Source organism: Salmo trutta, unplaced genomic scaffold, assembly GCF_901001165.1.
Source record: "Salmo trutta unplaced genomic scaffold, fSalTru1.1, whole genome shotgun sequence".
NCBI classification, from domain to species: Eukaryota; Metazoa; Chordata; class Actinopteri; order Salmoniformes; family Salmonidae; genus Salmo; species Salmo trutta.
In genome coordinates, this window is record NW_021823350.1 from 7,073 (window position 1) to 22,500 (window position 15,428).

A 15,428-nucleotide genomic window follows, 5' to 3' on the forward strand; every position below is an offset into this window, starting at 1 on the left:
GCAGGTGGGCAGACAGACTGTAGACATGGCAGGTGGACAGACAGACTGTAGACATGGCAGGTGGACAGACAGACCGTAGACATGGCAGGTGGACAAGACAGTGTCCGGGCAGCTGCTGGTAAACAGTGGAGAGAATGATACCGTGCCAGCGTGATTGGGCAGCTGCTGGTAAACAGTTGAGAGAATAATCCGTGCCAGGGTGGTGATTGGGCAGCTGCTGGTAAACAGTGAGAGAATGATCCTAGCCAGGTGGTGATTGGGCAGCTGCTGGTAACAGTGAGAGAATGATCCTGCCAGGTGGTGATTGGGCACTGCTAGTAAACAGTGAGAGGAATGATCCATGCCAGTGGTGATTGGACCTCCTTCCAACTCATAGAAGTGGAACCTGATCATCCTTTCCTTAATAGGCCACAATCCTCACGAATGTGTGTGCCGTGTGTGCGTGCGTGCGTGCGTGTGTGTGTGTGTGTGCGTGCGTGCGTGTGTGCGTGTGTGTGTGTGTGGGAGGGTTAACAGGGCTCTATAATCCTCTCCAAATGTCTTCTGAAAGGAGGCAGATTCCCCCAGGATAAGAAGCAGGCAGACTAAGGCCTATAGTTTCTATCAGTGTGCATTAGGAGTTGACAGTTTAACTGCTGCTGCTGTTGGATCAAGCTCTGAATGGGGAACACCTCAATGGAAATGTCCTTTTCTTTACTCTAACAATGACCTTCTGCTTTTCTCTCTCTCTTTCTTTCTCATCTTTCTTTCTCTCCTCTCCACATCACCGTTCATCGCTACAGGAAGTTGAGGTTAGTAAACACCTTCTGGATCTGATTTGACTGTTTGGTCTTTTCATGTTGATGTTTCTCTTTAACCGGAGGAGAAGGAATGGGAATCTGTCCAATTCTCTCTCTTTGGACTGCAGATGTTACCTGCCCCTTTCAATCAAGAGTAGTCAATGTGTCTGCTTGGTAGAACAAGCTAGCCACTTCTATATAGCCATTGATTCATGAAGGATATCACTTATGTCTCATGGTCTTAGTTCAACTGCCAAACCGCATTATAACACCTGACCTTAAACTACCTAACCGCATTATAACACCTGACATTAAACTGCCTAACCGCATTATAACACCTGACATTAAACTGCCAAACCGCATTATAACACCTGACATTAAACTGCCTAACCGCATTATAACACCTGACCTTAAACTACCTAACCGCATTATAACACCTGACATTAAACTGCCAAACCGCATTACTGCCAATGACTGGAACGAACTACAAAAATCTCTAAAACTGGAAACACTTATCTCCCTCACTAGCTTTAAGCACCAGCTGTCAGAGCAGCTCACAGATCACTGCACCTGTACATAGCCCATCTATAATTTAGCCCAAACAACTACCTCTTCCCCTACTGTATTTATTTATTTATTTTGCTCCTTTGCATCCCATTATTTCTACTTTGCACTTTCTTCCACTACAAATCTACCATTCTAGTGTTTTACTTGCTATACTTTATTTACTTTGCCACCATGGCCTTTTTTTGCCTTTACCTCCCTTATCTCACCTCATTTGCTCACATTGTATATAGACTTATTTTTGTACTGTATTATTGACTGTATGTTTGTTTATTCCATGTGTAACTCTGTATTGTTGTATGTGTCAAACTGCTTTGCTTTATCTTGGTCAGGTCGCAATTGTAAATGAGAACTTGTTCTCAACTTGCCTACCTGGTTAAATAAAGGTGAAATAAATAAAATAAATAAATAAAAATTATAACACCTGACATTAAACTGCCTGACCGCATTATAACACCTGACATTAACTGCCTAACCGCATTATAACACCTGACATTAAACTACCTAACCGCATTATAACACCTGACATTAAACTGCCTAACCGCATTATAACACCTGACATTAAACTGCCTAACCGCATTATAACACCTGACATTAAACTGCCTAACCGCATTATAACACCTGACATTAAACTGCCAAACCGCATTATAACACCTGACATTAAACTGCCTAACCACATTATAACACCTGACATTAAACTGCCTAACCGCATTATAACACCTGACATTAAACTGCCTAACCGCATTATAACACCTGACATTAAACTGCCGAACCGCATTATAACACCTGACATTAAACTGCCTAACCGCATTATAACACCTGACATTAAACTGCCGAACCGCATTATAACACCTGACATATTAAACTGCCTAACCGCATTATAACACCTGACATTAAACTGCCAAACCGCATTATAACACCTGACATTAAACTGCCAAACCTTATTATAACACCTGACATTAAACTGCCTAACCGCATTATAACACCAGACATTAAACTGCCAAACCGCATTATAACACCTGACATTAAACTGCCTAACCGCATTATAACACCTGACATTAAACTACCTAACCGCATTATGACACCAGACATTAAACTGCCAAACCGCATTATAACACCTTACATTAAACTGCCAAACTGCATTATAACACCTGACATTAAACTGCCAAACCACATTATAACACCTGACATTAAACTGCCAAACCGCATTATAACACCTGACATTAAACTGCCAAACCGCATTATTACACCTGACATTACACTGCCAAACCACATTATAACACCTGACATTAAACTGCCAAACCGCATTATAACACCTGACATTAAACTGCCAAACCGCATTATAACACCTGACATTAAACTGCCAAACCGCATTATAACACCTGACATTACACTGCCAAACTGCATTATAACACCTGACATTAAACTGCCCAACCGCATTATAACACCAGACATTAACTGCCCAACCGCATTATAACACCAGACATTAAGCTATTACACTTCAACAGCCCAGAAATATAGATCTATCTATGTGTCCTAATTGGCACCCTGTTCCTTATAAACTGGCCCTGGTGAAAACGTAGTGCACTATAAAGGGAACAGGGTTCCTTTTGAGACTTATCCCTTTAATGGATCTTGTCTCAGCACTTCCTCTGAATATATGAAACGCCTTTGGCTTAAGTTGTTCAGCTTGACTTGAGAGCTCTGTTATACTGTTGGGATCCCAGTGTAGGATAAGGCCAACCCAGTCGTAACAAACATATTCCTGTGGGTCCTCATACACACACACACACACACACACACACACACACACACACACACACACACACACACACACACACACACACACACACACACACACACATGGGTCAGTAGAAGTGTATACTATGGGAGATGTAGTATTTTTATCATAATTCTAACCCTCAAACACCCCCAGAGACCAGTCTAAAAGATAGTTTATGTGTTTCCCAAATGGCATCCTATTCCCAACATAGTGCACTACTATTATATCGCACTATAAAGGGAAGTAGTGAACGATAATGAAGAATAGGGTGCCATTTGGTACACACTCTCATTCTGAGAGTGTATATTCCCTGTGTGACAGGGAAGCTAAAATCACCACTTACAGAGAGTGAGACGTCTGTGATCTTCTGTTTTGTTCTTGGATATGTTGTTGTTCTTTACACTACACTCTGGACCTCTGCAGTGACACTACTCCGATTCTCATGTCTCTCTAGGATGATTACATCAGGACTGTGGAGAAAACCCCAGGCTCTGATGAAAGTAAGTTAAAGGAAATTATGTCATAATAATGTCTGTCTTCACGTTATCAAAACACTTTTTTAAATGAAAAGTAATGTACACTACAGATGATGTAAAAATGGGTTCCTGGATTGAGTGTGAAAAAGAGCCATGGAGTCACCATTTTGTTAAGCAACATACGGAAGAAAACGGACTAAATAAAACAAGGGAGGGACTACCTAGACTGTTCCAACAAGAAACAGTTCAAAAACATTTTGCTACGCTGTGCCCTAATGAACATGGCCCTGATCTGATGGAGCGTTGCTGGGATTCTGGGAGGAGACGTGGAGACTGAGGGTCCGTCCCAAATGGTATCCTCTTCTCTATATCAGGGTTCCCCAACTGGCAGTACACAGGTTATATCATTTGTACCTCTTCCTACCCTCAAGTTTAATGAGAAAAAAAACCTTTTTATAAAATCTGGTTTTGGTTGTTGTTGTTGGATTTTCATTGTTGGACATAAAAAACTGTAAAAACACTCGGAATACAGCTCCAAGTGATTTTAATTTAGGAAATCTGTTCCCAAGTGTTCCTATGCGTAAATAGAGAGACATATACCAATGTAATCAAGGTTTGAAAGGATTCTGTTTTTGTCAAATGCTATATCTGTTTGTGCTACTTGCGGTCAATGTGCAGTGTGCAAATTATTTGTAATTATGTTCCGGCCCTCTGACCATCCACTCAAGACAAAATTGTCCTGTGGCTGAATGTACTGTAATTGGGGACCCCTATGGGCCCTGGTCAAAAGTAGTGCACTACATAGGGAATAGGCTCCCACTACATAGGCAATTGGCTCCCACTACATAGGCAATAGGTTTGCATTTGGGATGCAGAATGTTGATGATACATGCAGGGGCGAAAATCTGATATCAACTTTGGAGGGGACAATTACATGAAATTTTCTCAAGAGCAATTCCTGAGGGGGACACCAAAAGTAGTGCTGTAACACATAGCCTACATTGTAATATGGTAAATGTATATTGAGGAACCAAAGAAATAAGGTGTTTGCCGTACTCCTAACTACCGGTACCCAAAACTACACAACTAATCACAACAGCAATACCATTGCCTTTAACAAATCTTAGTTCAGTCACCAGTTTAAGTTGAGAGTGGGGGTATCCATGGCATTTTCCAATTATGTTCCTATTTTACAAGTCAAAAAAATTGAGAACCTTTCATAATGTTGCCAAACAAAGACTCAACAAACTTACCTGAGACTCCCTGTCTCTGCCAGTCTGTCCCTGCATATCTGTTGCCTGCTCTGCCTAATGACATCATTGGGAAACATTTCCATTAAAATGTCATTTCTTTCTTATGAACATTTTATCAACTAGTCTTTGAGATATTAGGCTACTAGGGTTCTTACAATGCGTTTTGGTGTATTGTAAAATACTCTGATGTCCGTCTTTTATTTTCTGCCATTTTTCTACCTGGCTGGCTGGCTGGCTACACACACAGTGTGTAGGTTATTTACAGTAGGAGATGGGCTTCTATCATCTTCAATCATTCTATTTGGGCTTCGATCTAAAAGGTAGCTAGCAAATGTGAAACGGATTAAAATGACAAGAGTTGACAGCTGTATGAGTTCACCATTTACACAACATATGCTGCAACCTTTGTAATTTTAATAGTTTGTTTCATATTGGCTGGCTTCCAACAATAGCTGAATTTGCAAAACTAGCGAGCACCAATTCCGTTCAGTGGTGTTTGCTATAATCTTTGCTACCCCGGGTTAAATAAAGGTGAAATAAAATAAATAAATAAAAGTTCCCTTGCGACAATTTAGCTTTTGCAACGAGACCATAAATATATTTAAGACAATGGTAGAAGAGAGTGTAGTTCTGTTCAGTTTGGACTCCAGTTTATCGCTAACCTTATCACAGGGACTTTGAAGCACTAACTTACATCATCTGCATGCTGATCTTGGAATAAATTGACGATAGCAAAGATTCCATCTTTGACGAGGCCACATAAATGGAATAGGTACTAGCTAGCTTAATAGTTAATATTTGCGCACTAGCTCTGCATATTCAGCTAGTGTGTGTGCGCGATTGACTGGAATAACCTCACGTCAGTTACGTTCATTGAGTGCCTTTCAGACAGTGGATACGACCCCTCTGTTACCTTGCCAAATAAGGAACTGGCAGTGGATCAAACCATTGTGAGGCAAAGGGTGGGGGGGTCGCAATCTTTTGAAACTTAAAAACGCGCTATTAAGTGTCTATAATCAGCACAATTGCTTTCATTGCGTATTATTAATATTATTTAAATTACAGAGTTATGTTTCAGTGATATATTGGGGGGGACAAATCATATTTTTCCCAGGATGGGGGGGTCGTGTCCCCCCCGTCCCCCCCGGGATTTCCGCCCCTGGATACATGAGGGACTGGCACTTCTTAGCATGGAGAGGATGGAGAGCTGGTTGGATAATTGTTTTTGCTTCAGCTGAGGCTCAGCTCAGTGGATTCCCACAGGACTACCCCTACTGAACACCCTGGGTTCTGCTGCTCTGCTGCTGCCGGCTGTGACAAACACCAATCACTTCAATACAGGACATCAACTGTCAATGAACAGAAAGCTATAGCTATTATTTTATAGATTTCCCTATTAGCTATAGGAAATTAACATGAACAGAAAGCAATAGCTATTATTTTATAGATATCCCTATTAGCTATAGGAAATGAACAATGAACAGAAAGCAATAGCTATTATTGTATAGATATCCCTATTAGATATAGGAAATGAACAGTGAAGAGAAATCTATAGATATTATTGTATAGATTTCCCTATTAGCTATAGGAAATGAACAATGAACAGAAAGAAAATAAGCATGTACACTTGAATTTCTACAAAAAAAAGCTTGTCCTTTGAAAAGAGCTTCCTGAGCTGTAAGGTGAGGAGGAAGAGCAGGGTAAGTCAAACTGTACTGTAGCGATCTACCCTGGCTATATTAAAACAGACAACAGCCCAGAATGGAGAGGTCCATACTATCCCCTAGCTGTGTGGACCATCTCATTCCAACTCCTCACTGACCGTGATCGATGCAAGGACATTATAGCCTCGCTTTCTCTTAATGGTTATTATCATTATCGCTGTCGCTGTATTTTCTTATTGAATGACAGACAGAACACAGGTTTAGAAATGTCCTTTCTCCTCGCAGGTTCCAGCGCCTTAAAGCTCATCTAATCCGCTTTATGTTTCCATAGAAACTCAGAGCGTTGATACGTAGAGGGACTCGTTTCTGGACGCTGATTTGCAGCTCGCTCACGCTCTCTCCTGTATTTATGAGACGCCTCTCTTCCAGAACCCATCCCCCTTCTCCTCCCAACCAGGCTTTAGAAAGAGAGAGAGACAGACTGAGAGACAGACTGAGAGAGAGACAGACTGAGAGAGAGACAGACTGAGGCAGAGAGAGAGAGACCGACTGAGAGACAGACTGAGAGACAGAGAGAGAGACACAGAGAGAGAGAGAGACATAGAGAGAGCAGGAGATAAGAGAGAGCAGAAGGAGAGACAGAGAGATCACTGAGCGCCGGGCGGCAGCTTAAAACCCTGAAATTAGTCCTCTGTGTTTATAATACTTCCAAATCCAGCTCAGAGGAGAAATCAAATGAAATCCAAACAGGACAGCTTTAACCTGTATTAAGAGCTGCTGCGGCTGTACCCTGCCATCTCTCCCAGCACACTGTTTACGTCCCGTAGACTTGGTCTGTGTCTCAAATAGCATCCTATTCCCTATTTATTACAAGTATTGCACTATATAGGGAATAGGGTGCCATAGTAGTACACTATATAGGGAATAGGGTGCCATAATAGTGCACTCTATAGGGAATAGGGTGCCATAGTAGTGCAGTCTATATAGAATAGGGTGCCATTTAGGAGACACACAGAATCTCCTCAGAGCTTATTCATTACACTGACTCAAATGAAAAGATGTTGTAAACAGCAACAACACTGCTGCTTTGTAGGGATGTTCTCTGCTTCAGGGATATTTACATCATGACTAAAACATTCTGTACTGAGAATGAACCCCCAGAATCAGACAGAATTAGGCCCCATGACAAGCTGGCTTTACCATCAACCATTTTGTTTTCTTTCACATTTATTTTCCGTGGTGATGATGTAATGCACATCAGTTGACTTGGTGATGATGTAATGCACATCAGTTGACGTGGTGATGATGTAATGCACATCAGTTGACGTGGTGATGATGTAATGCTCATCAGTTGACGTGGTGATGATGTAATGCACATCAGTTGACGTGGTGATGATGTAATGCTCATCAGTTGGCGTGGTGATGATGTAATGCACATCAGTTGACGTGGTGATGATGTAATGCTCATCAGTTGACGTGGTGATGATGTAATGCACATCAGTTGACGTGGTGATGATGTAATGCTCATCAGTTGACTTGGTGATGATGTAATGCTCATCAGTTGACGTGGTGATGATGTAATGCACATCAGTTGACGTGGTGATGATGTAATGCACATCAGTTGGCGTGGTGATGATGTAATGCACATCAGTTGGCGTGGTGATGATGTAATGCTCATCAGTTGACGTGCTTCAGCTAGGCTACTGCGTATTGGACATGAAACAGCCTGTTAATGATCTATAATTGGTCTAGAGGGAAATTACTGTAGAAAAAGGCAGCTAAATTATTTTCTGATTACGTTCTTACTCTTCCTAAAAGCCTCAGACAAGAGAACTCATCATTTAAGTGAGTTACTTTCAACTGGGGCTACAATTACTGTCAAATTAGAGGGTTATTTCATATTGTTAAAACATAATTGGAGGCCCCATGTTAAATCAGGAAGCACCTTTTAGAATGTTTAAGCATCCCAAATGAGCCCTATTGTAACAGCCGTCGTAGGAAGTGGACCAAAATGCAGCGGGTACGTGAATGCTCATATTTATTTTATTACGAACTCCACACAAAAAACAACAAAACTAAAAAAATGAACGACAGCTAACAGTTCTGCAGGCTAAACATAGCAGTGCACGAATACACCTTCCCACAAAGGGACAGGTGAAAACAGGCTACCTAAGTATGACTCTCAATCAGCAACAACGATGTACAGCTGTTCCTGATTGAGAGCCATACCAGGCCAACACAAAGAAATACACAACATAGATAGAACCTAGAATACGACACATAGAACATAACCCAAAAACCCCAGAATACTCTAACCAAATACCACTCTACATAAACACACACCCCGAACCACATAAAACAAAATACCCCCCTGCCACGTCCTGACCAAACTACAATAACAAATAACCCCTTTACTGGTCAGAACGTGACACCTATCTTCTATATAGTGCACAACTGTTGACCGGGCCCCATAGGGTTCTGGTCTAAAGTAGTGCGCTACGTAGTGAACAGGGCGTCATTTGGAATGCACACTAAATCAACCTCTACACAACAGTTGTTAGTGCTGTCTGTGCAACATGAAGGGGCTATCTATACTGAACACAAATATAATGCAACATGCAACAATTTCAACGATTTTACTTGAGTTATGGTTCATATAAGGAAATCAGTCAATTTAAATAAATTCATTAGGCCCCAGTCTATGGATTTCACATGACCAGGCAGGGGCGCAGCTATAGGCCCACCCAGTGGGGAGCCAGGCCCAGCCAATCAGAATTAGTTTTTGCCCCACAAAAAGGGCTTTATCACAGACAGAAATGCTCCTCAGTTTCATCAGCTGCCCGGGTGGCTGGTCTCAGATGATCCTGCAAGTGAAGAAGCCGGATGTGGAGGTCCTGGGCTGACGTGGTTACACGTGGTCTGTGGTTGTGAGGCCGGTTGGACGTACTGCCAAATTCTCTAAAACGACGTTGGAGGCGGCTTATGGTAGAGAAATGAACATTAAATTATTGCACCTTGTGTATTGTGTGACAAAACTGCACATTTTAGAGTGGCCTTTTATTGTCCCCAGCACAAGGTGCACCTTTTTGTGTGGCATATCAAGAAGCTGTTTAATTTGCTTCTTGATATGCCACACCTGTCAGGTGGATGGATTATCTTGGCAAAGGAGAAATGCTCACTAACAGGGATGTAAACATTTGAGAGAAATGAGCTTTTTATTTCAGCTCATGGAACATAGTATCAACACTTAACATGCTGCGTTTATATTTTTGTCCGGTGTAGTTAGTCAGTGGAGTAAATGACAGGTTAAACCAGTCTTTTTCTCAAGGCAGATCAAGGAGCCAATACGTTCAACATGTGTTCAAAGCTACAGTGTAGCGTTCCAAGGTGGAAAATGGTAGCTTCTCTCTCGTAATGTGCTGCTAGCTTTCTGTCCCTTCCAAGACACCGTAATGACCCTCAGACAGCCTTCAGGCAGGCAACAGCGCCGACATCTAAATCACAGCACTTTAAAAGGCTGGGGGGGGGGGGTCTCTGAGGTTGAAAGGTATTTTGTAATATCCAAGAGTACAGCATTATTCCACCTACATTACCAGACATTGCATTTCAACTGTCTTGTTCAATTTGTGATGAAGAGGAGCCCCGAATCAATTTAGCTCTGTAGAATCGCTCCCACAGGGGGGTGGCTAGCTGGGATGAATGAATGATATTCAAATGAAAGTTAGCGCCCAAGTAGCTACAGGGACTTTTGTAAGCCTTTTTGATGGTGGGGGGGTCTTCCATTAGCTATTCCCTCTGTTATAGAAACAGATGTCAGGGATTGTCCTTCACTCATCTTTACTCCTCTGAGGCAAAGTGAATGCCTTTTAAGTGAGGCAGAGTGGGTGTGGTGCTTGGATCCATCCCAAATAACACCCTATTCCCTGTATAGCCCTATGGGCCATGGTCAAAAGTAGTGCACTATAAAAGGAATAGTGTGCCATTTGGGATGCAGATGTAGTGTGATACAACAGACCCCCTACTCTGACCTCTCAATAGAAACACAACACGTTCATCTTCAGAGCTTTCCCACTGGGTACACATTGGTTGAATCAACGTTGTTTCCACGTCATTTCAATGACATTAACCAACGTGGAATAGACCTCTGTGCACAGTGGGGTTTGCTAATTGGCTACAGTGTCAAATCTGAATGTCATTTTCCTTAAAGCACATCTTGTTAAATGGTCCACACCTCCAGTTTATAACCCACATCTCCAGTTAATCACCCACATCTCCAGTTTATAACCCACATCTCCAATTAATCACCCACATCTCCAGTGTATCACCCACACCTCCAGTTTATCACCCACATCTCCAGTTAATCACCCACACCTCCAGTTTATAACCCACATCTCCAGTTTATCACCCACACCTCCAGTTTATCACCCACGTCTCCAGTTTATCACCCACACCTCCAGTTTATCACCCACACCTCCAGTTTATCACCCACACCTCCAGTTAATCACCCACACCTCCAGTTTATCACCCACACCTCCAGTTTATCACCCACATCTCCAGTGTATCACCCACACCTCCAGTTTATCACCCACACCTCCGGTTTATCACCCACATCTCCAGTTTATCACCCACATCTCCAGTTTATCACCCACACCTTCATACACTATAAAGAAAACACACCAGTACAGTAGCACCACTATAGTAGCACCAGTACAGTAGCACCACTATAGTAGCACCAGTACAGTAGCACCAATACAGTACAGTAGCACCAGTACAGTAGCACCAGTACAGCAGCAACCAGTAAAGTAGCACCAGTACAGTAGCACCACTATAGTAGCAACAGTACAGTAGCACCAGTACAGCAGCACCAGTAAAGTAGCACCTGTACAGTAGCACCAGTACAGCAGCACCAGTAAAGTAGCACCAGTACAGTAGCACCACTATAGTAGCAACAGTATAGTAGCAACAGTACAGTACAGTACAGTACAGTACAGTACAGTACAGTACAGTAGCACCACTATAGTAGCAACAGTACAGTAGCACCAGTACAGTACAGCAGCACTAGTACAGTAGCACCAGTACAGTAGCACCAGTACAGCAGCACCAGTACAGTAGCACCAGTACAGTAGCACCAGTACAGTAGCACCAGTACAGTACAGTACAGTAGCACCAGTACAGTAGCACCAGTACAGTAGCACCAGTACAGTACAGTACAGTAGCACCAGTACAGTAGCACCAGATGTCACTCAACATATTCCTTCTGTCCATCGCTCAGTTGATTTCCTATAGCTAACTGATAATGATGTTGTAATGATAAAGGCGCTGTAACGATAATGATGCTGTAATGATCATGACGCTGGGACGATAATGATGTTGTAATGATAATGACTTTGTAACGATAATGATGCTGTAATGATAATGCCGTTGTAACGATAATGATGTTGGGATGATAATGTTGCTGTAACGATAATGATGTTGGGATGATAATGTTCTGTAACGATAATGATGTTGGGATGATAATGTTGCTGTAACGATAATGATTTTTTAATGATCATGATGTTCCAGTGATACTGACGTTGTAATGATAATGAGGCTGTAATGATACTGAAAATGATAATGATGTCTTATTGTGGCATACACCAGATAGGTCCAGTGAAAGGTCTTCTTTTACAGGGTCAGCCTTAGTAGGACGGCGCCCCTGCAGCCAATTAGGAGCTCGGGTATTCCACCCAGAAAACGTTCTGTTACTGGCGCAATGCTCTAACCACTAGGCTACCTGCCACCCTTTATACCTCTGGTTTCCCTCCTTGCTTGTGATGCTCTATTCACAGCCCTCTCTCTCCTGTACTGTAACCCTCTCTCTCCTGTACTGTAACCCTCTCTCTCCTGTACTGTAACCCTCTCTCTCCTGTACTGTAACCCTCTCTCTCCTGTACTGTAACCCTCTCTCTCCTGTACTGTAACCCCTCTCTCTCCTGTACTGTAACCCTCTCTCTCCTGTACTGTAACCCTCTCTCTCCTGTACTGTAACCCTCTCTCTCCTGTACTGTAACCCTCTCTCTCCTGTACTGTAACCCTCTCTCTCCTGTACTGTAACCCTCTCCTCCTGTTACTGTAACCCTCTCTCTCCTGTACTGTAACCCTCTCTCTCCTGTACTGTAACCCTCTCTCCTGTACTGTAACCCTCTCTCTCCTGTACTGTAACCCTCTCCTCTCCTGTACTGTAACCCTCTCTCTCCTGTACTGTAACCCTCTCTCTCCTGTACTGTAACCCTCTCTCTCCTGTACTGTAACCCTCTCTCTCCTGTACTGTAACCTCTCTCTCCTGTACTGTAACCCTCTCTCTCCTGTACTGTAACCTTCTCTCTCCTGTACTGTAAACCCTCTCTCTCCTTACTGTACCTCTCTCTCTCCTGTACTGTAACCCTCTCTCTCCTGTACTGTAACTCTCTCTCTCCTGTACTGTAACCCTCTCTCTCCTGTACTGTAGCCCTCTCTCTCCTGTACTGTAACCCTCTCTCTCCTGTACTGTAACCCTCTCTCCTGTACTGTACCCTCTCTCTCCTGTACTGTAACCCTCTCTCTCCTGTACTGTAACCCTCTCTCTCCTGTACTGTAGCCCTCTCTCTCCTGTACTGTAACCCTCTCTCTCCTGTACTGTAACCCTCTCTCTCCTGTACTGTAGCCCTCTCTCTCCTGTACTGTAACTCTCTCTCTCCTGTACTGTAACCCTCTCTCTCCTGTACTGTAACCCCCTCTCTCCTGTACTGTAACCCTCTCTCTCCTGTACTGTAGCCCTCTCTCTCCTGTACTGTAACCCTCTCTCTCCTGTACTGTAGCCCTCTCTCTCCTGTACTGTAACCCTCTCTCTCCTGTACTGTAACCCTCTCTCCTGTACTGTAACCCTCTCTCTCCTGTACTGTAACCCTCTCTCTCCTGTACTGTAACCCTCTCTCTCCTGCACTGTAACCCTCTCTCTCCTGTACTGTAACCCTCTCTCTCCTGTACTGTTACCCTCTCTCTCCTGTACTGTAACCCCCTCTCTTTTGACTTACTTCGATCTACATTAAGAGAAGCAGAGTAAGGCGTTTACATGACTATTGGATAATCTACCTACTGCCACAATCAGTTGAATATTGAATTATTACTGTGCATGTTAACATCCTCAGTGTCACCTAATCACCTACGCACCAGATCTGTAGAGGTAGATCTCTGGCTCTGCACCCTATTCCCTGTATACAACTGGCACCCTATTCCCTGTATACAACTGGCACCCTATTCCCTGTATACAACTGGCACCCTATTCCCTGTATACAACTGGCACCCTATTCCCTATGTACATCTGGCACCCTATTCCCTGTGTACATCTGGCACCCTATTCCTTGTGTATAACAGGCACCCTATTCCCTGTATATAACTGGCACCCTATTCCTTGTATACATCTGGCACACTATTCCCTGTATACAACTGGCACACTATTCCCTGTATACAACTGGCACCCTATTCCCTGTATACAACTGGCACCCTATTCCCGGTGTACATCTGGCACCCTATTCCTTGTATACAACTGGCACCATATTCCTTGTATACAACTGACACCCTATTCCCTGTATACAACTGGCACCCTATTCCCTGTGTACATCTGGCACCCTATTCCCTGTATACAACTGGCACCCTTTTCCCTGTATACAACTGGCACCCTATTCCCGGTGTACATCTGGCACCCTATTCCTTGTATACAACTGGCACCCTATTCCATGTATTTATCTGGCACCCTATTCCATGTATTTATCTGGCACCCTATTCCATGTATTTATCTGGCACCCTATTCCATGTATTTATCTGGCACCCTATTCCTTGTATACAACTGGCACCCTATTCCATGTATTTATCTGGCACCCTATTCCATGTATTTATCTGGCACCCTATTCCATGTATTTATCTGGCACCCTATTCCTTGTATGCAACTGGCACCCTATTGCCTGTATACAACTGGCACCCTATTCCCGGTGTACATCTGGCACCCTATTCCTTGTATGCAACTGGCACACTATTCCCTGTATACAGTTCCTTCATAAATCCCCCTTGACTTTCTCCACATGTTGTTGTGTTACAGTCTGAATTTAAAATGGATTACATTGAGATGTTTAGGCACTGGCCTACACACAATACCCCAGAATGTCAAAGTGGAATTATGATTAGAAACAAATGTACAAATTAGTGAAAAGCTGAAATGTCTTGAGTCAGTAAGTATTCAACCCCTTTGTTGTGGCAAGTCTAAATAAGTTCAGGAGTAAAAATGTCATTAACAAGTCACATAATAAGATGCATGGACTCACTCTGTGTGCAATAATAGTGTTTAACAATGTTTTTATGACTACCTCATCTCTCCACCCCACACATACAATTATCTGTAAGGTCGAGCAGTGAAATTCAAACAGATTCAACCACAAAGACCAGGGATGTTTTCCAATGACTCACAATGAAGGGCATCTATTGGTAGATGGGAGGAAAAAAGAAGCAGACATTGAAAATCCCTTTGAACATGGTGAAGTTATTCGTTACACTTTGGATGGTGTATCAATACACCCAGTCAATATAAAGATACAGGCGTCCTTCCTAACTCAGTTGGCGGAGAGAAAGGAAACCGCTCAGACATTTCACCATGAGGTCAATGGTGACTTTAAAACAGTTACAGAGCTGTGGTAGGAGAAAACTGAGGATGGATCAACAACATTGTATTTACTCCACAATACTAACCAAATTGACAGAGTGAAAAGAAGGCAGCTTGTGCTGAATAAAAATATTTCAAAGCATGCATCCTGTTTGCAACAAGGCACTAAAGTAATACTGCAACAAATATGGCAAAGCAATTAACTATTAACACAAAGGGTTTTGTTTGGGGCAAATCG

At 42.8% G+C, this 15,428-nt stretch overlaps 1 protein-coding gene across 1 annotated transcript in view; it reads left to right on the plus strand.

Annotated features, from left to right (window-relative positions):
• Positions 1–776: 776 nt before the first annotated feature.
• Positions 777–15,428, plus strand: part of LOC115190193 (testican-2) — a gene marked incomplete at its 5' end in the record, with an annotated part of 61,231 nt that continues 46,579 nt past the window's right edge. Inside the window, 2 exons of the mRNA XM_029748687.1 lie at positions 777–791; positions 3,581–3,626. Coding sequence (XP_029604547.1) covers positions 777–791; positions 3,581–3,626 — 61 coding nt within the window. The remainder of the gene's footprint in view (positions 792–3,580; positions 3,627–15,428) is intronic.